The sequence below is a fragment of the Chiloscyllium plagiosum genome, chromosome 34, assembly GCF_004010195.1.
Source record: "Chiloscyllium plagiosum isolate BGI_BamShark_2017 chromosome 34, ASM401019v2, whole genome shotgun sequence".
Classification (NCBI taxonomy): Eukaryota; Metazoa; Chordata; class Chondrichthyes; order Orectolobiformes; family Hemiscylliidae; genus Chiloscyllium; species Chiloscyllium plagiosum.
Genome location: NC_057743.1, coordinates 23,771,929 through 23,794,667, shown reverse-complemented (window position 1 = coordinate 23,794,667; position 22,739 = coordinate 23,771,929). Strand labels below are relative to the sequence as shown.

Genomic DNA, 22,739 nt, shown 5'->3' with positions numbered 1-22,739 from the left:
ATCGAGAACCAGCTACCAGAGGAGGTGGTGGAAGCAGTTATAATTAAAACATAAAAGGCTTTGGATGGGTATATGAATAGCAAGAATTTAAGAGGAATATGGCCAAAATACTAGCAAACAGAACTAAGTCAGATTGAGATGTCTGGTTGGTGCAGACAAGTTGGACCAAAGGGTCTGTTTCCGTACTGTAATCATTCTGTGACTCTTTGAAACTTGAAGTTTGGGTCATGGATTGATCATGATCTTATTAAAGAGGAGGTTTGAGGGGCCTGATTCTATTCCTTATCTTGTCAAATGTAGATTACAATTCTGGTCTCCTTCCTATTGGAAGGATGTTGTGAAACTTGAAAGGATTCAGAAAAGATTGACAAGGATGTTGCCAGGGTTGGAGGATGTGAGCTACAAGGAGTTGCTGAATAGGCTGGGGTATAGAGGTTTATAAAACATGAAGGGAATGGATAGGTGAATAATCAAAGTCTTTTTCCTGAGGTGGGAGAGTCCACAACTAGAGGGCATAGGTTTATGGTGAGAGGGGCAAGATTTGTGTATGGAATGAGCTGCCAGAGGAAGTGGTGGAGGCTGATACCTTTTAAATGTTGTAATTGTATCTGGATGGATATATGAACAGGAAGAGTTTAGAGGGATATGGGACTAGATTAGGTTGGGATAGTTGGCCAGCATGGACAAGTTGGACCGAAGGGTATGTTTCCATGCTATACATCTCTATGACTTCAAAGTTTGTGAGAAGATTTGTAGCTTGGGTGCTCGTTGTTGTGGTTCTGTTTGCCAAGCTGGGAATTTGTGTTGCAGACGTTTCATCCCCTGTCTAGGTGACATCCTCAGTGCTTGGGAGCCTCCTGTGAAGCGCTTCTGTGTTGTTTCCTCCGGCTTGTCTCTGCCGCTTCCGGTTGTCAGTTCCAGCTGTCCACTGCAGCGGCCGGTATATTAGGTCCAGGTCGATGTGTTTGTTGATAGAATCTGTGGATGAGTGCCATGCCTCTAGGAATTCCCTGGCTGTTCTCTGTTTGGCTTGTCCTATAATAGTAGTATTGTCCCAGTCAAACTCATGTTGCTTGTCATCTGTGTGTGTGGCTACTAAGGATAGCTGGTCATGTCGTTTCGTGGCTAGTTGGTGTTCATGGATACGGATCGTTAGCTGTCTTCCTGTTTGTGTCTGCAACACAAATTCCCAGCTCGGCGAACAGAACCACAACATCTCTATGACTCTATGACTCTGCTTGAGAGGAGCAGGTGACTTCAGATTTATAGCTCCCAATGCTGTCCACTCTTGGGTGTTCACCTCACCTTAGTGTAGAATCCTTCATGGAGATTGATTCTATTATTAGTCAACAATTTCATTAGCATTTTACCAAGGAATCACAAGAAGGGTAGAAGACAGTTAGGTGGACCTTGATATTTGGTCATCTACAGTTCCTCATTCCCATGTCATTGTAATTACACCATTATTGTGGGTGGAAACAACTATGCTAAACTTAACTAAAGGCAATTACAAAGGGATGAGGGTAGAGTTGGAGTAGACTGAAAAAATATTATCAAAGAAGATGGTTGAGAAGCAATGGCAGACATTTAAGACGTGGTCATGACTCACAGCAAAGATATATCCCAGTGAGGAAGCAGGCTTCTAGGAAGGGGATATACCACCCATGGTTAACCAGGGAAGTTAAGATATTATCAAATTGACATGTGACAAAGATTACATATCATGTGGCAAACCAGAGGATTGGGAATGTTTTAAAATCTAACAAAAGATAACCAAAAGAAAAATAAAGAGTAAGAAACTATGAGGGCAAACTATAAAAACAGACTGTAAGAGCTTCTTTCGATATATAAAAGGGAAGAGAGAGGCCAAAGTGAACATAGGTCCCTTTTAGAAAACAAAGTTGGGAAATAATAATGAGGAACCAGGAAGTGGTGGAGAAATTGAAAAAAATAATTTGCATCAGTCTTCAAGGTAGAGGGCACTAGTAGCATTCCAAAAAAAAACTAATCAAGAGGCCAAACATGAGGAAGCAGTAAACACAATAACTATAAGTAGAGTAAACGTATCAGGGAAATTCATAGACTGACAATTTGCATTCTCAGATTTCAAAAAAAGTTGATACAAAGATGGTGGATGCACTGGTAGTAATATTTCAAGAATCCTTAGATTTTAGAAAAGTCCCAGACGATTGGAAAACTGCCAATGCTATACACTTATAAAGAGAGGGGGACACTTAGGGCCAGTTAGCTTAATGTTTGCCATTAGGAAAATGCTAGAGGCCATATAAAGGGTGTAATAGTGGAACATTTAGAAATATCTAATATAGTCAAGCAGAGTCAACATGGTTTCATGAAGGGGTAACCATGCCTCGCAGATTTATTACAGTTCTTTTAAGGAGGTAGCAAGTCGTAGAGATAAAGCAGAAAAAGTAGGTGTAACGTATTTGAATTTTGGAAAGGTATTCAATAAGGTACATAAGACTCCTTAATAAGATGGGGGATTTCAACATGGAGGTAGACTGGGAGAATCTAGATGATACTGGACCCCAAGAAATGGAGTTTGTGCAGTGCCTCCGAGATGGATTCTCAGAGCAGCTTGTACTGGAGCTTACCAGGGAGAAGGCAGTTCTGGGTCTGGTGTTGTGTAATGAGCCAGATTTGATCAGGGACCTCAAAGTAAAGGAGCCATTAGGAGGGAGTGACCATAATATGATAAGTTTTAATCTGCAATTTGAGAGGGAGAAGGAAGAATCAGAAGTGTAAGTATTGCAGTTGAACAAAGGGAATTATGGAGCTCTGAGGGAGGAGCTGGCCAAAGTTCAATGGTTCAATACCCTAGCAGGGATGGCAGTGGAGCAATAATGGCAGGTATTTCTGGATATAATGCAGAAGGTGCAGGATCAGTTCATTCCAAAGAGGAAGAAAGATCCTAAAGGGAGGCAGGGGCAGCCATTGCTGACGAGGGAAGTTAAGGACTGTATAAAGATAAAAGAGAAGAAATATATCATAGCAAAGATGAGCAGGAAGCCGGAGGATTGGGAAACTTTTAAAGAGCAACAGAGGATAACGAAACAGGCAATATGCGGAGAAAAATATGAGGTACGAAGGCAAACTGGCCAAAAACATAAAGGAGGATGGTAAAAGCTTTTTTAGGTATGTGAGAAGAAAAAAAAAATGGTTAGGACTAAAATTGGGCCCTTGAAGATGGAACCGGGTGAATTTATTACGGGGAACAAGGAAATGGCAGAAGAGTTGAATAGGTACTTTAGATTTGTCTTCACTGGGGAAGACACAAGCAATCTCCCAGATGTAATAGTGGCTGAAGGACCTAGGATAATGGATGAACTGAAGGGAATTTATATTAGACAGGAAATGGTGTTGGATAGACTGTTAGGTATGAAGGCTGATAAGGCCCCGGGACCTGATGGTCTGCATCCCAGGGTACTGAAGGAGGTGGCTCTAGAAATCCTGGACACATTGGTAATCATTTTCCAATGTTCTGTAGATTCAGGATCAGTTCCTGCGGATTGGAGGGTGGCTAATGTTGTCCCACTTTTCAAGAAAGGAGAGACAGAGAAAACAGGGAATTATACACCGGTTAGCCTGACGTCAGTGGTGGGAACGATGCTGGAGTCAATTATAAAAGATGAAATTAAGACTCATTTGGTCAGCAGTAACAGGATAGATCAGAGTCAGCATGGATTTATGAAGGGGAAATTGTGCTTTACTAATCTTCTGGAATTTTTTTGAAGATGTAACTATGAAGATGGACAAGGGAGAGCCAGTGCAGCCTGGACTTTCAGAAAGTCTTTGATAAAGTCCCACATAAGAGATTAGTGAGCAAAAGTAGGGCACATGGCATTGGGGACAAAATACTGACTTGGATTGAAAATTGGCTGGCTGACAGGAAGCAAAGAGTAGTGATAAACAAGTCCCTTTCGGAATAGCAGGCAGTGACCAGTGGGGTACCACAAGGTTCGGTGATATAGATGAAAGTATTAAAAGTAATATTAGCAAATTTGCTGATGACACAAAGCTGGGTGGCAGGGTGTGTTGTGAGGAGGATGTTATGAGAATACAGGGTGACTTGAACAGGCTAGGTGAGTAGACAGATGCATGGCAGATGCAGTTTAATGTGGATAACTGTGTGGTTATCCACTTTGGTGGAAGAACAGGAAGACAGATTACTATCTAAATGGAGTCAAGTTAGGTAAAAGGGAAGTACAATGAGATCTAGGTGTTCTTGTACATCAGTCAATGAAAGCAAGCATGCAGGTACAGCAGGCAATGAAGAAAGCTAATGGCATGCTGGCCTTCATAACAAGAGGAATTGAGTATAGGAACAAAGAGTCCTTCTTCAGCTGTACAGGGCCCTGGAGAGACCGCAGCTGGAGAACTGTGTGCAGTTTTGGTCTCCAAATTTGAGGAAGGACATTCTGGCTATTGAGGGAGTGTAGCGTTGGTTCACAAGATCAATTCCCGGAATGGCGAGACTATCATATGTTGAAAGATTGGAGTGACTGGGCTTGGAAACACTTGAGTTTAGAAAGATGAGAGGGGATCTGATTGAGACGTATAAGATTATTAAAGGATTGGACACGCTGGAGGCAGGAAGCATGTTTCCGCTGATGGGTGAGTCCAGAACCAGAGGACACAGTTTAAAAATAAGGGGTAGGCCATTTAGAATAGAGTTGAGGAGAAACTTCTTCACCCAGAGAGTGGTGGGTGTATGGAATGCTCTGCCCCAAAAGGCAATGGAGGCCAAGTCTCTGGATACTTTCAAGAAAGAGATGGATAGAGCTCTTAAAGATAGTGGAATGAAGGGTTATGGGGATAAGGCAGGAACAGGATACTGATTGTGGATGATCAGCCATGACCATAATGAATGGTGGTGCTGGCTCGAAGGGCCGAATGACCTACCACTGCACCTATTATCTATTGTCTATAAGATAAGAGTCCATGGTGTTGGGGTAATATATTGGTGTGGAGAGAGGATTGGCTTTTTAATAAAAGAGAGGAGGCACGGTGGCTCAGTGGTTAGCACTGCTGCCTCAGAGCGCCAGGGTCCTGGGTTCAGTTCCAGCCTCAGGCAATTGTCTGCGTGGAATTTGCACATTGTCCCCGTGTCTGCGTGGGTTTCCTCCAAGTACTCCAGTTTCCTCCCACAGCCTAAAGATGTGTAGGTTAGGTGGATTGGCTATGCTAAATTGACCATAGTGTCCAGATGTGCAGCTCGGTGTATTAGCCGTGGGAAATGCAGGGATAGGGTAGTGGGGTGACTAACACACACAGGGTTTAGGGTCCCTCCTACTCTGGAGATACTGGTTCACCATTGAGTCTCATTGTTGTATATGACGATAAATCTTCCTGCTACATTTTGATTTGTTTTTGAATCTAGGCTATGATTGGCTGAGAAATGGACTCCAACAAGTTTGTGTTAAATATTTTTGCAGGAGTGTATCAGCTGATTCACCTGGAGACTGATACTTGTGAACCCTAATGTGTGTCTTTTTGCATGCGTAGGTCTGAATGTGCCTGTGCATGCTTTGTCTGTCTGCTCTTGTACTGTACATGGCTTGGAACTTGGAAGTGAAAACCTTACAGTCACAGTATCTAGGTGGACTTGATGGGCTGAATGGCCTCTTCTACACTGTAGGGATTCTATGACAAAGCTGGATAAAGGAAGTATTTTCAGGATGTAACTAGTGGAGTCCCACAGAGATCAGTGTTGGGTGTGCAATTATTTAAAATATCTGTTAATGATTCAAATGAGGAAGGTGCATGTACTATCGCCAAGTTTCAAGTACCCGTAAAAATCAATGGGATGAGTGGTGAGGAAGATAACAATCTGCAGAGGGATATGGACAGGTTGAGTGCTCAAAAACTTGGCAGATGGAATGTAATGTTGGAAAATGCGAGGTTATGCACTTTGGCAGGAAGTATAAAGGAGATGAATATTATTCAATGGGGTAAGCCTGCAGCCCAGAGAGATTGGGGGTCTTCATCCACAAATGACAAAAAAAACTAGTATCCAGTTTCAGTGGGTAACAGGGAAGGCAAATTAAATATTGGCCTTCATTTCAAAGGGAATGACGTATAAAAGTGTGGAACTCTTGCTAAAACTGTACACCTGGAATACTGTGAACAGTTTTTGTCCCCTTATCAAAGGAAAGATAAATTGGCATTGCAGGCAGTCCAGAGAAAGGTCACTAGGTAGATTCCAGGTATGGAGGGATTTTCTCATGAGGAGATGTTGAGTACGTTGGACTTAAGAAGAATGAAAGGAGACCTATTGAAACATAGACGATTCCTAGGAGGCTTGACAGGAGAGGTGCAGAGAGGTTGTTTCCCCCTTGTAGGAGAGTCTAGGACCAGAGGGTACCATTCTCAGAATTAGGAATCCACCCTTACAGAAACAAGGAGGAACCACTTCTCTTAAAGAGTAATGAATGTGTGGAATTCTTTACCACAGTGAACTGTTGAGGTTGCGTTGTTAAGTATATTTGAGATTGAGACAGATTTTTACTCAGTTATGGAATGAAGAGTTATGGGGATAGAGGAGGAAGGTGGAGTTAAGCATTGTCAGATCATCCAAGATCTTACTGAGGGATTGAGCTGATTCACTTGGGATGAGTGGCTGACTCTACCCCTAGACCTTCTGGTCTTACTGAAGATATTCAAATACTGTCCAGTCATTCAGAGATCATGCTCTGTGATATAACAAATTATTATGGACCATCTCACCCAGCACAGGCATGATAAGCACAAACAGTGGCAGCTTCATCAGATAGCTCCCACCTTCTCCCTGTGAACAGATTATTGAGACATTGAAGGCACTAACACACATAGGGTTCAGGGTCCCTCCTACTCTGGAGATACTGATTCACCATTGAGTCTCATTGTTGTCTATGATGATAAATCATCCCGCTACATTTTAATTTGTTTTTGAATTTAGGCTATGATTGGCTGAGAATTGGACTCCAAAAGTTTGTGTTAAATATTTGCAGGAGTGTATCAGCTGATCCACCTGGATACTGTGATACTTGTGAACCCTAATGTGTGTCTTTTTGCATGCATAGGTCTGAATGTGCCCGTGCATGCTTTGTCTGTCTGCTTAATGTCTTGTGTGTTGGTGCTTGTCTGCCTTTCTGACTGACTAGCTGTCTGTCTGCTCTTGTACTGTACATGGCTTGGAACTTGGGAGTGAGAACCTTACAGTCACAGTGTCTGGAGTCAGCTGGCCAGGATGGAACTCTTTTGCACAGATCTTTGAAGTGGAAAAGAGCCAAATGGAAGATTCTGGTTTCCTGTTCATGTGTTGCACTCACTGAGAGCCTGATACCATGGTCTGGATGCTGCAGATTTTAGCACCATGGCCTCAACCTCTCCAGGGCAGCATTACTCAGCAACGTTTCTCTTGTAATCCCTCTCTCCTTTCAGTTTACACAGCTCTTTTCTGATGAAAGCTACATCATTTCCGGGTCACTTGCCTCTACATTCCTTATATTCTTGATACTTAATGGAGAAATTAAAACTGCAAGAATAAGCAGGAAAATGGGTGGGGCATCATTTGGGAGCCTGCTGACTAACCTACCTGTCACTACTCATTATTGTTTCAGTTGGTGAGTAATAAACCACATTCAGAAAACAACAGAAAGTCTGGAAAACACCAATTGAGCAGAAAAATTGTCTCCTTTAGATATTGTACAATGTTTTTAACTGATTTTTCATAGATATGTAAGATTTTTATTTACACAGAAATATAACATCCAGCTAGGTTAGGTGCATTTTGTAAACTATATACAGGAGTCTTTTCCAATTACTGTTTCTGTCTGCGGCCTCCTGCTTTTTCTGTCTTTTTGTGCCTGATTCTGTCTCTTCACTTTCTCTCTTGACTCCGTTTCCCCTCACTTGCTTTTATTTTGCCTCGCCTGGTCTCTAGCTGTCTCTAAGTTGTTTTCACTCTTTTTCTCACACTGTTTCTCACTGTAGTTGGCTTTCTGTCTGTCACTTTTGCTCTGTCACCCAGTCTGTTTCTTGGCCTCCTTCTGTCTCTCCCTCTAACAAACCGAATAGAAAGGGTGTGATTTCGAGTCTGGGAAGTCTCTCATTTTGAATTGATCCTCTCTGATGGATTATCCAAGTGATCAGATTTGGATTCAGTACAACAACTGAAATGATAACCTGTTCTCCTCCCAAGGTAGTTTTTAGATTCTGAGTGCTGCCCCTTTAAATGGAGGGATTGTGAGATATTTTCTTGGAGGGTGTGTGGGAGATACTGACAGCGATCTGTTGCAATGTGTGCAACTCAGCTGCCAAGTGGGAGAGCTCCTATTAAACACAGCGCCTACTGTGCTGCGTCTTAATTAGAGAGCAGCTTGTTTGGCTCACTGCGTACTGGTGGGAGTTCTACAACATTCATCTCAATGGGTTGACAAGCTTTGTAACAATATGCCACAGAATGTTCGAGACAAGACAAATTAACTCGCTTGAATTGCCAAGTGACTCTCCGTCTCGTGAATCACGTGACTCAGTGTCTAGTTCCCTCACACAAACAGAACGAGTCTTTTGACAAACCTCTAATACGTTTGCATACTGATCGATGACTAACCCGTCAATGATTTCTGTCTATCAATGATCCATAGCTCTCAACTATCCATCACTGACACAAGGCTCTCTTCCTGCTCTGGCTATGGAAGACATTATTGCTTCGGCACTTTCAGTAAACTGTGTCACTGTGCCGTCACTCTCAGTACACTGCATTACTGCTCTGTCACCTATGGGCCCTGCATTACTGCCCTGTCACCTAAGGGCCCTGCATTACTGCCCTGTTAACCTCAGTCCACTGCATTACTGCCTTGTCACCTAAGGGCCCTGCATTACTGCCCTGTTAACCTCAGTCCACTGCATTACTGCCCTGTCACCTAAGGGCCCTGCATTACTGCCCTGTTAACCTCAGTCCACTGCATTACTGCTCTGTCACCTACGGGCCCTGCATTACTGCCCTGTTACCCTCAGTACATTGCATTACTGCCCTGTTACCCTCAGTAAACTGCATTACTGCTCTGTCACATACAGGCCCTGCATTACTGCTCTGTCACCTATGGGCCCTGCATTACTGCTCTGTTACCCTCAGTACATTGCATTATTGCCCTGTTACCCTCAGTACACTGCATTACTGCTCTGTCACCTATGGGCCCTGCATTACTGCCCTGTCACCTACAAGCCCTGCATTACTGTCCTGTCACCCTCAGTACACTGCATTACTGCTCTGTCACCTACGGGCCCTGCATTACTGCCCTGTCACCTACGGGCCCTGCATGACTGCCCTGTTACCCTCAGTACACTGCGTTACTGTCCTGTCACGTATGGGCTCTGCATTACTGCCCTTAAACCCTTGATACACTGCATTACTGCCCAGTCACCCTCAGTACACTGCATTACTGCTCTGTCACCGATGGGCCCTGCATTACTGCTCTGTCACCTATGGGCCCTGCATTACTGCCCTGTTACCCTCAGTACATTCCATTACTGCTCTGTTACCCTCAATACACTGCATTACTGCTCTGTCACCTACGGGCCCTGCCTGTCACCTACGGGCCCTGCATTACTGCCCTGTCACCTACGGGCCCTGCATGACTGCCCTGTTACCCTCAGTACACTGCGTTACTGCCCTGTCACGTATGGGCTCTGCATTACTGCCCTTAAACCCTTGATACACTGCATTACTGCCCAGTCATCCTCAGTACACTGCATTACTGCTCTGTCACCTATGGGCCCTGCATTACTGCCCTGTTACCCTCAGTACATTCCATTACTGCTCTGTTACCCTCAATACACTGCATTACTGCTCTGTCACCTACGGGCCCTGCATTACTGCTCTGTCACCTACAGGCCCTGCATTGCTGCCCTGTTACCCTCAGTACACTGCATTACTTCCCTGTCACCTATGCGTCCTGCATTACTGCCCTGTTACCCTCAGTACACTGCATTACTGCTCTGTCACCTACAGGCCCTGGATTACTCCCGTTACCCTCAGTACACTGCATTACTGCCCTGTCACCTACAGGTCCTGCATTACTGCCCTGTTACCCTCGCTACACTGCGTTACTGCCCTGTCACCTATGGGCCCTGCATTACTGCCCTGTCACTTACGGGCCCTGCATTACTGCCCTGTTACCCTCAGTACACTGCGTTACTGCTCTGTTAACCTCAATACACGCATTACTGCCCTGTCACTACAGGCCCTGCATTACTGCCCTGTTACCCTTGGTACACTGTGTTACTGCCCTGTCACCTACGGGCCCTGCATTACTGCCCTGTTACCTTCAGTACACTGCGTTACTGCCCTGTCACCTACAGGCCCTGCATTACTGCCCTGTTACCCTCGGTACACTGCGTTACTGCCCTATCACCTACGGGCCCTGCATTACTGCCCTGTCACCTCCGGGCCCTGCATTATTGCCCTGTTGCCCTCAGTACACTGCATTACTGCCCTGTCACCTCCGGGCCCTGCATTATTGCCCTGTTGCCCTCAGTACACTGCGTTACTGCCCTGTCACCAACGGGCCCTGGGTTACTGCCCTGTCACCTACAGGCCCTGCATTACTGCCCTGTTACCCTCAGTACACTGCGTTACTGCCCTGTCACCCAGGAGCCCTGCATTACTGCCCTGTTACCCTCAGTACACTGCATTACTGCCCTGTCACCTACGGGCCCTGCATGACTGCCCTGTTACCCTCAGTACACTGCGTTACTGCCCTGTATCGTATGGACTCTGCATTACTGCCCTTAAACCCTTGGTACACTGCATTACTGCCCAGTCACCCTCAGTATACTGCATTACTGACCTGTTACCCTCAGATCACTGCATTACTGCTCCAACTCCCTCAGTTCACTGCATTATTGCCCTGTCATCCTCAGTTCATTGCATTACTGCCCTGTCACCTACAGGCCTTGCATTACAGCCCTGTCATCGTCAGTACACTGCATTACTGCCCTGTTACCCTCAGTGCACTGCATGACAGCTTCAGTATACTGCATTGCTGCCACGTTACCCTCAGACCACTACACTACTGTCCTGTCACCCTTGGTACACTGCCTTATTGTTATAATGTTTTCTGGTGGAACAAACTGAAATTTATTTTTTACAGATGAACGGAGTTTAACTGAAGAGAAGGTTCTGCTCTGTCAGCATGAAGAATGTGTGGACAAGCGGAGGGCTGTCAAGGTAAGGGCTGTTGTTCCTCCTGGTGACTGGCAGGTACATCCCGCTGTACTCACTCTCAGATGAGCATTTTCACCCCTTCTCTGTTCCATTTCCTATTCTTGCTCTTTGTCTATGTCTTTCACCCATTGGCTACTTGGGTAATAAAGCACTTGCACTTAGTTCAGTGGTGACAAGGGATCTGTCCTTCTGTTTTAAAAGTGGTTTTGAACTGGGCCTGTGAGCATTTTTATTATTTTGTGATTTTATGGAATTTATCCATAGCATTTTACAATTATACTCTGGAAATCAGTGAAAATGATAAACCAGAGAAACAATAAATTGAGATCTTGACTGTTGTTTACTCATTTCCAAGGCAATATTGCAAGAAAGACAGGGAACTCCCCAGTGTCCTAGCCAACATACCTCCCTCAACAAATAGATTAACTAGTTATTGATTTTGTTATTTGCACAGCATTCTGCAGTGGATGTAATGACTACTGTGTTTGTCCAGTAAGAAGAAGAAAGACTGCACTCAGAAGTAATTCACTCAGCCAGCTTTGTGATGCCCCGAGAGCTGAGTTACAGTACCACATCAAGGCATGGTTAAACTTCTGGGGAGTTCTGCTGGAGATTTAGAGCAAAAGTCCAGGGGAATCAGTTTAATCTATTTATCTATCTATTTATGTTCAACCCCTGAGTGTTATTCACTTGGGAGGTGTATCCCTACTCTCTGGCCACTGCCTCGGGGAGAAGATTCAGGGTGAAAGAACCTTCACCCAGAAGGTAAACAGGCTTCCCACTTTGTGAATATGAAGCATTGTATGGATGGAGTTAAAAACTTCGAAGTTTTTGTCACTATCAACATAACAAATTTGAAGAAAATTAACATACACCCACTCCCTCAATCAAATTTGATACAAAAGCTGGTGCAAACTTTCTACCAATCAGAATTGTGCAAGATATATACCTGGATCGGAGGTGGGCTAATGCCCGGAACATCAATTCTCCTGCTCCTTGGATGCTGCCTGACCTGCTGTGCATTTCCAGCACCACACTCTCTACTTTGATCTCCAGCATCTGCAGTGCTTACTTCCTCTAGGATCAATGAAAGTCAATGATACAGCTATACAACAGGAACATGAACTGCACGTAATGGAGCACCATCTCTTGCACTGGTACTTAATGAAATGCAGCTGTGGGAATTCTGCATGAAAATAGCACGCTTTGTCAAATTCAAAGGAACTAAATTTTTCTCCAAGTGGGACATCAGACACTAATATTGATTGGTGAATTTTGCAAAGGAACCTCAGGAAATCCGTACTTTCAGAACACCATTTGATGGATATTACTGGAAATAGAATACCTCTTGGCCTATTTGTCACTTAAGATTTGTTTCAGCAGCACATGAACTGAATTACTTAAAATATTCCTGAATGTGTGTATGGTTGATCACATTGCACTGGTGAGCAAAACTAAAGAACACAGCTGAAATATGACCTCACTGATGGCAGTAGCTCAGTGAAGAGGACCTTGTCTTCAACAGCAGGTTACGGGACCCATCCAGACTCCGACAAATTGAAAGATGTTAGATACATGCCTGCTTCCCAAGACAAAGAAGACCTGCAGAGCTGTCGCTGAATTTTTAACTTCCTAATATCGTACTGACCAAACTCAAACCCCTATATGGGAGGAGGACTGTCAACACCATTTGATTCTTTCAAATAAGCATAGTCAACATGAACCTCTATCCTGCAGTACTCTGACCCAAGGAAGAAGACAAACTTGGACGTCGATGCATCTCACAAAGGTCAAAGAGTATGTATTATGCAAGCTGTCAAACCATTTGAGATTGGATCCAAAAGTATCTCGCAAGTGTAATTCAATATAGAGTGCAAAACACTTCCTCTGCTGTTCCCTGGTACCAAAATAGTTACCTGAGATAAACTGAGCAGAATGCAAATATTGTAATAAACTTACATGTAGACAGTATGGACATCAAGATGGGAGATGTCCTTAAGGTGTTTTGGTTAGCCCAAACTTCAGGAAGGAACAGCTAATGATCCTTGACTGAAGGTACTAAGGAATATTTTCATGGAAGGATGGCTTGACATGATAAAAGAGGTGCCAGACACACTCAGATGATTTTAACCAAACAGAGATTAAACAGGTATCTTGTGATGTATCTTAGACAATCTCAACTCCATTGCAATTAATGGTGCAAGATCTGAACATAAAGATGGACTGCTAGCAAAGATGATGTAAACTGCTGGGGAGTTTCATTGGGCAGCGCAATTGTTTGGGAGGACAGATTGAACAAGAGGCAAGATTTGATGTGCTAGAACACAGAGTGGGCATGAAAAATCCAATGGTTGAGATTATTTTGAGATCAAATAAAACTTCAAAAAAGGTTAAAATAGAGAAATGTATGTTGAAGTTCTCACCTTTGATAAATCTCCGTAATATGATATTAACCATATAGGGTGACGATGTCTGAGTGGTATGATAATTAGAATATTAATTCAGAGACCCGGGTAATGTCTGGGGATCCAAGTTTGAATCCCACCATGGCAGATGGTGGAATTTGAATTCAATAAAAAGCTGGAATTAACAGTGTAGTGTTGATTGTAGTGTGTAGTATTGGTGATATTCCTTGTGAGAGAAAACAGGAATAGTTGACACTTGATATACGGGAGGGAAAAAATGGTGAAGATCACATTAATTGCTGAAAGTTTGGCTGTCATTGATGCTGCTGATATGGCATTCTATTTGTCGAACATCTCTTGGGAAACGTTACATGATAGGAGTTGACAGGTCCTTATGTAGGTGTACAGGTCATTGGTTAGGCCACTTTTGGAATACTACGATCAGTTCTGGTCTCCCTGCCACAGGAAAGATGCTGTGAAGTTTGAAAGGATTCAGAAAAAATTTACAAGGTTGTTGCCAGGGTTGGAAGGTTTGAGCTGCAGGGAGAGGCTGAATAGGCTGGGGCTGTTTTCCCTGGATTGTCTGAAGATGGAGGTTTATAAAATCATGAGGGGCATGGATAAGGTGAATAGTCAAAGGTAGGGAAGTCCAAAAGCAGAGGACACAGGTCTAAGGTGACAGAGGAAAGATTTAAAAGGGAGCTAAAGTGCAACATTTTCACTCAGAGCCTAGTGTGTGTATGGAATGAGCTGCCAGAGGAAGTGGTGGAGGCTGGTACAATAACAACATTTAAAAGGCATCTGGATGGGTATATAAATAGGATGTGTTTAGAGGGCTTGGGGCCAAATCCTGGCAAATGGGACAAGAATGATTTCTAATATTTGGTCGGCATGGACGAGTTGGACTGAAGAGTCTGTTTCCATGCTCTACACCTCTATGTAAAAGAGACTGAAAGCCCATTTCAAAGAAGGTTTCACAGATAATCAGTCTTTGTGGGATAATGTACATTTTACAAAATATATGAGTGAGAAAGGATAGAGATAAAGCTGGATTAAAGCAAAGAGGAAAAAAATCTCTAAGGTTAGATGGGAAGATAGCAGTCATCAACTCTTGGATTGTTTTATAAAAAGGAATGCACCTATACAATAATTTTGCAGTGTCTACAAGAAGGCTGCCATGTTATGGAATGAAATCAGAAATTGTGTTTTTTATTCCTACCTATAAACCTGTGCATAAATATAACATTCTTCTTAAATGATAGGAGGTCTGTTAGATGCAGATCTCTTTAACACTTAACTAGAAGATATTTACCAATTTAACCTGTCCAGAGATATTGTTACCTGTGGAGCAGATGGGATGTGAATCCTATTTCAGAGGTAGAGGCACTACCAGAGTGACAAAGGAGTCCTCAGGGTCAACCAAAAAACATTTTAACCAACCCATTCAGCCATATTACAACAGACCTCTGAAGCAGGTCGGACCTGAACCCTGGGCTTCTGGCCCTGAGTTAGGGACGGTACCACTTCACCACAAAAATCTGGTATCAACCAGAACAGTTCCGGAGTTGATTGAGAGTAAGTGATGCTCATTGGACTTTGTGTTTATTTGATATCTTCTATAAGCTATTTTGTTGCAATGGTAGTGTCCCTACCTCTGAACCAGGACCCAGGAACCAACTGCTCTAGAGGTGTGTAATAACATCTCTGAACAGGTTGATTGGAAAATATCTGTTTGAATTTTTTTAAGCTTCGTTTAAAACTTTGATTGTGGTTACAGTGCCCGTAGGGAGCTGTTACGTGGTTCCATTTGGTTAACCTGCTCTTTTAAAAGAGGAACAGCTGGGTTCTTATCGTCATTCATAGGTTCAGGCACCAGACAGTGAAGGGGCTCATATTCCCTGACTCTCTGCCTCCCTTTTGTGGCTATGTCTGCACTGGGGTGTCCTTGGACTGAGAATACATAAGATGTTCACTAGTACCTTTTAAAGCTTTTTAGAACATGTGTGCATCACAGCGGCTAGGGGACATTACTTCTTCCTTTGATGATATTGTGATTTGGTTCCCCTTCGGTTTTTTTACACCCCCATTTTTTTGATATTGTTGCAGTGCCCCTAGTTTTTGTTTGTAATTAGGTTCATGTTTTTTGAATGAACTGGATCCTTGGTTAATTAGTTCGATTAAAAGACAAAGGAATGGATCCTCCCCAGTGGGGAGTTGGCTGCCACACAGGGAAATGATTCAGAAGGGAAGGATGGAAACAGATGTTTGTGCTAAACTACGGATTTGCAGTAAAACACTTGCAAATTTCTAAAAGTTTTTGTGGATATCTAATTCATCATGTGGATATCAGTCCATAGAACAAAACTGACAAAATTCTTACAGGTTGTGATATGGTGGGTGTAGGTATGATATCACAAAAAACAGAAATTGCTGTGAAGGCTGAGCAAGTCTGGCAGATACAGTAATTTGGGTTTCTCTCTACAGGCACTGCAGGACCTACTAAGTCTTTCCAGCAGTTTCTGTTTTTGTTTTTGATTTCCAGCATCCGCAGTTATAGAGTCATAGAGTTCTTTCAGGTTTTACATAGGTAAGATATCTAAAACCAGGGGACACATTCTCAGCATAAAAGAGTAGGCCATTTAAGACCAAGATGAGGAAGGAGCAATTTATTTCTTCATTCTTAGACTCTTAAATACTTACATTTTAAAATTATTGTTTAAATGCATACATATATCCACTCTCAGTATATGTAATTTTATCTTGGAAATAAAAGAGTATTATTGCTTTAAGAGGTGGATATGTTAATGAGCCAAGAACCAGTCTGAAACCAGCTGGGCAGTTGCTATGAGCAATCCAGCAGAAGGGGGATATAAACCTAGTTACCTGTAACTGCAGGTAACTACAGTTAACCTGTGTAAGATGTATAAGATGTTCAAGTAGACTGAATCCTCACTGCTTTTGTTATTAACAATAAACAAGAAATATGACACAAGGGAGTAAAGAGTGGTAGGTAGAGGAAGTGAAGGGAGAACCACATTTCCCTGAAATCTCTGATAATGAGCTCGCAGTTCCTGGCTATTTATCAAATTGTGTTTCCCAAGTTATTTTAGGCCCAGACTGTCAAGGGTTAACATACCTGGGCATTGCTCCCAGTTCTGTTTGTGTAGTTTTTTTTCCCTGTGTGTACAGAGTCCTCAGACAGTGTGTGCCGTATCAGACAGCTCCTCCCTGCAAGTCACGCAATGCTAATCATCCCTTGCTGGTGTGTTCAGTGAGTCGTTGCCCGAGGGAGCGCAGGGCAGACAGTGAGGTTTCTGCTTGCACAAAGAGCGCCAACAATAGCCCAGCACCCTTCTCCTGCCAGCTGCCTCCCTGATCCAGAGTTTTCAACCTGTTGAAGATTGAAAATTAAAGCAACGTTCATACCAGAACCATCTTTACTAGTCTCCTAATGCTGGAAAGATCCAGTTTCCAGACTGTGGTACTGCTAAACATCTTCACAATGTATCCCTCCTGAGTTTTATTCTGATTTTCAAAGCGGATGTGTTTGGATTGGCAAAGAAGCAAATGCAACAAAATCCTTGGCTGAGCCCAGCTTATCAGATTTCTGAGGCTCTGTCAGACTCCAGCAAATCCAAGAGTGAGGAGGTAAGTTGCTCAATCTTCTGTCTTAACTTCAGGAACAATGTAGATTTAGAACACACAGCTAGGTCCATATCAGCCTATTGGCTTGACTACCCTCACATCCCGGATTCGGGAGAACTGTTCGGTATTCTGTAGCAGAATGAGATGTTAAGCTCATGAGATGTTATGGTGTGGCATCACCTACCTCTTTGGGTGAGTGTTAATGATCCAACAGCCATTGTTGGTGAGGAAGCAGAGAGCTCTCTTAGAATCCTGCAAAAAATTGTATTTGGACCCAACAGATCAACTGGCCTTTCACCTTGAGGCTGTTTGTAGGATCTTGCTGTGCATGAATTGACTGCCCTGTTTGCTTATATTGTACTCAATGCAATCATTCCACCATGTGAAACAAATGGATAATTTTTAACGAGATAACCAGGTTTAAGTTGAGTTGGGGGAGGTTAATAGGCTCAGCTTCTCCAGCCCCCTCCCCACTCACTCTCCCCTGTCATTAATCAATCTCAACAATTGTCTCCATATCTCTCCCCCAATTTCCTTTTTGGTGTGGAATTTACTTGATTTATTTCTTGATGTTATCTGACTGTCCTCCATATTCTTCACCAGAATAAACCATCAGACAGTATCAATAACTAAATAAAATAATGCCCGCATCTCTAACAAAGCAAAGGAAGGAGGGTAGAGGCAGCTGGTGGAAGGAGGGGAGCTAGAATGGGGCAAGATGTTACAGGCAACTGTTGTTATATTAAAGGGTGCTCACTAGGGGGAGTGCCAAACAATATGCTTCATTATTTCTGATCCTCTCTCTCAACTCTCTCTCTGAAGGTATTGTCCCCTTCTCTTTCAAAACACCATCACTCCTACCCTCAAAACAAAACAGACTTTGCAAACTATGTCCCCATCTCCAAATTTCCTTCCTTCTCCAAAGTCTTTGAATCTGTTATTATATGTGCAAACTAGTACAGATGCTTGAGTTCGTGTACCAATCTCCACAAACCTGAGATCATTGAGAATTCAGCTGTCCATGCCTTTATTTAGATCAAGTCCCATCTTCCAATCTTGCTGATTAGAAACTTCAATTTTAAAATGATCATCCTTGCTTTCCAATTCTTCCATGGCTTCACCCTTTTCTCGTCTTAAATCTCTGCATTGCACAGTTTTAGCCTCTAGAGCATTCCTGATTTTAATTGTTGTACATTTGTTGACCATATCTTCAGTTGTTTCATTGCTAAGTTCTCCGACCTTAAATGTCTCTTAGTTTCTTCCATCCTTTAGGTCACGAATTAAACCTACCTTTTAGATCAAGCTTTGAGTAATCTACCCTAATATTTATCTGTGGAGCTTGGTGTTAAGGTTTGTCTTATAATGCTTCTGTGAAGTGATTTGAAATGTTTTATTCTGCCAAAAGTGATTTTTAAATACAAGTCATTGCTATTATTTATCCACCTGCACGCAAGACAACAAGAAGCAGCTCGAGCAAATATTTTTAGACAGTAGATCCTCGCAGCAACATAAACCAACAATGGCCATTCCCAGTTCATTCCATTCTATTTAGGGTCTATTATTTCTACAGGAAACATCTGTCCCCTGTTTAAACTTTCAGGGACTCCGCCTCTCAACTCCATCCCTTAAAAATATCCACACCAAGCAGCTCATGAGCAAATGTGTGAGCAGATAACCCACTATTATCATAGAACAAGAAACTACATTAATTCAAGCATTTCGGCCTTGTACCGATGTCCATTAGTGAAAGAACAGATTAGTGTGTTACACGGATAGTGAACAGGGTTCAGTGTGTACAATTACACAGATAGTGAACAGGGATCAGCGTTTACAATTACACTGATAGTGAACAGGGAACAGTGTGTACAATTACACGGATAGTGAACAGGGATCAGCGTGTACAATTACACAGATAGTGAACAGGGATCAGCGTTTACAATTACACTGATAGTGAACAGGGATCAGTGTGTACAATTACACAGATAGTGAACAGGGATCAGCATGTATAATTACACGGATAGTGAACAGGGATCAGCGTGTACAATTACACGGATAGTGAACAGGGATCAGCGTGTACAATTACACTGATAGTGAACAGGGATCAGCGTTTACAATTACACTGATAGTGAACAGGGATCAGTGTGTACAATTACACAGATAGTGAACAGGGATCAGCGTGTACAATTACACGGATAGTGAACAGGGTTTAGCGTGTACAATTACACAGATAGTGAACAGGATTCAGCGTGTACAATTACATGGATAGTGAACAGGGTTCAGCGTGTACAATTACACAGTGAACAGGGTTCAGTGTGTACAATTACACAGATAGTGAACAGGGTTCAGCGTGTACACTTACACAGATAGTGAACAGGGATCAGCCTGTACAATTACACGGATAGTGAACAGGGATCAGCGTGTACAATTACACTGATAGTGAACAGGGATCAGTGTTTACAATTACACTGATAGTGAACAGGGATCAGTGTGTACAATTACACAGATAGTGTACAGGGATCAGCGTGTACGATTACACGGATAGTGAACAGGGTTTAGCGTGTACAATTACACGGATAGTGAACAGGGATCAGCGTGTACAATTACACAGATAGTGAACAGGGTTCAGCGTGTACAATTACACGGATAGTGAACAGGGTTCAGCGTGTACAATTACACAGATAGTGAACAGGATTCAGCGTGTACAATTACACAGTGAACAGGGTTCAGTGTGTACAATTACACAGATAGTGAACAGGGATCAGCGTGTACAATTACACGGATAGTGAACAGTGATCAGTGTGTACAATTACACAGATAGTGAACAGGGATCAGTGTGTACAATTACAAGGATAGTGAACAGTGATCAGCGTGTGCAATTACACGGATAGTGAACAGGGATCAGCGTGTACAATTACACAGATAGTGAACAGGGATCTGCGTGTACAATTACACAGATAGTGAACAGGGATCTGCGTGTACAATTACACAGATAGTGAACAGGGATCTGCGTGTACAATTACACAGATAGTGAACAGGGATCAGCGTGTGCAATTACACGGATAGTGAACAGTGATCAGTGTGTACAATTACACAGATAGTGAACAGGGATCAGCGTGTGCAATTACACGGATAGTGAACAGTGATCAGTGTGTACAATTACACAGATAGTGAACAGGGATCAGTGTGTACAATTACACGGATAGTGAACAGGGATCAGCGTGTACAATTACACAGATAGTGAACAGGGTTCAGCATGTACTATTACACGGATAGTGAACAGGGATCAGCGTGTACAATTACACAGATAGTGAACAGGGATCAGCATGTACAATTACACAGATAGTGAACAGGGATCAGCATGTACAATTACACGGATAGTGAACAGTGATCAGTGTGTACAATTACACAGATAGTGAACAGGGATCAGCGTGTGCAATTACACGGATAGTGAACAGTGATCAGCGTGTGCAATTACACGGATAGTGAACAGGGATCAGTGTGTACAATTACAAGGATAGTGAACAGTGATCAGCGTGTGCAATTACACGGATAGTGAACAGGGATCAGTGTGTACAATTACACAGATAGTGAACAGGGATCAGTGTGTACAATTACACGGATAGTGAACAGGGATCAGCGTGTACAATTACACGGATAGTGAACAGGGATCAGCGTGTACAATTACAAGGATAGTGAACAGGGATCAGCGTGTACAATTACACAGATAGTGAACAGGGATCAACGTGTACAATTACACGGATAGTGAACAGGGATCTGCGTGTGCAATTGCATGGATAGTGAACATGAATCAGTTTGTACAGTTGCACGGCTAGTGAATAGAGATGATTATGTAAATTACACTAATTGTGAGAAAAATTGTGACAGTGACAGCGATCATGAAGAGAAATTAGCCTGTGAAAGTTACACTGATCCAAAATTGATGAGAGAAATATTTCTGTTTATTTTGAGAAGTGCCGATGGGTTTTGATTGTTGCCATGCATAGTCCAGTCTCTTTGATGTGTTTGCCTCCTTTGTAATTTCCGTCTAAGAAAATGATACTTTCCTCTCTGGGAAAAGTGCGAGCTGAGGCCTCCTCAGCTCCCTCTGACCCTGCTTTTGTTCCAGCTGTTTTGGAGTAAATCCTTCCTGGGAAATAATATTCACCCCAGACAATGGGAACACATGACCGAGGGAAAGGAAGTGAGTGGCTGGCTCTGTAGGCTATAGAGTCTTATTCCTCACTTGGGCACTAGTTGCTGAACAAACATAGTAAGGATTCTGACGTATGTGATTCCTGTCCAGAGAGTCTTCAGAAAATGGAAGAAATAGGCTGATCTTCTTGGTTCTGCTAGCAGTGAGTAGGTGTTTCCCTTCCAACAGTCACAACCTCTGTCGGTTTTAGTTTGCTTACTCTCTTGGTTCCCCTGCTGCAATTTAGAGCAATGTTTGACTATTACATCTTTTTCTGTAGAATGTGTAAATCAGCTGATCCCCTCCTCTGTGGAGACTGGCTGTTTGATCTGACTTCCTCAGTGACCTTGTTTAAATAGAACTGGTGTCAAGTTCCTTCAGTGCTCCCTTCACATCCCCGACCCCAACTTGAAAGTGACTGTGTTCCCATTGCATCTGGTGCCCTTGGCATTCTGGGTAATATAGAGCATGGGTTCGGAAAATGCTGTTAAACAAGTCTTGGCCAGTTGTTGCAGTACATCTTATAAATGGTACAAACTGCTATAAGAGTGCCGGGAGTGGATGTTGAAGACGGGCTACTTTGTCCTGGATGGCCTTGAGCTTCTTGAGTGTGATTGGAGCTGCACCCATTAAGGCAAGTGGAGAGTGGGCACCATGACCAGCAGGCAATGCAGGCAGCTGGTGTCAGCAGTTTGTTGAGGTTCCATGATGGAGCTGCAGCTGCTAAACCATGTTCAGTGAGTGTTGAAACCAAACAGAACATAGGTTAATAGATTCTCCACATTCTCCCATACAGAGAAGTGACCACTCTTTCTCTGGAACACCATGTAGCAGGCCATTGTTTGTATCAGCTAAAATGGACTATTGAATCATTGAAAGCATCACAATGAAGTCCAATCTTGCCTGTCTTTCCCATCTGCCCCTCTGCCATTCAGACTCTCACATTCCCAGTCAGTTTGCAGTGCTGTTGATTTGGTTGCTGGGATCCTGGCTGAGGAAACCATGACTGAGGTAAGGTAGAGACCAGAGTGAAACAACCTCCGCATAAACCAAATCATCCGCCGACATTTCCGCCACCTCCAAAAAGACCCCACCACCAGGGATATATTTCCCTCCCCACCCCTTTCCGCCTTTCGCAAAGACCGTTCCCTCCGTGACTACCTGGTCAGGTCCACGCCCCCCTACGACCCACCCTCCCATCCTGCCACCTTCCCCTGCCACCGCAGGAACTGTAAAACCTGCGCCCACACCTCCTCCCTCACCTCCATAC

At 43.2% G+C, this 22,739-nt stretch overlaps 1 protein-coding gene across 4 annotated transcripts in view; it reads left to right on the top strand.

Annotated features, from left to right (window-relative positions):
* The window catches only part of LOC122540340 (pleckstrin homology domain-containing family G member 5-like), a 126,607-nt gene that overhangs the window by 23,851 nt on the left and 80,017 nt on the right, over positions 1–22,739 (top strand). For 2 of the 4 annotated variants that reach the window (XM_043675906.1, XM_043675907.1), the window contains exon 2: positions 11,154–11,230. In XM_043675906.1, the coding sequence (XP_043531841.1) occupies positions 11,154–11,230 (77 nt within the window). Of the gene's footprint in view, positions 1–11,153; positions 11,231–16,637; positions 17,281–21,620; positions 21,637–22,739 lie in introns of those variants that run through there. The other 2 variants (XM_043675908.1, XM_043675909.1) reach the window with 2 other exon arrangements.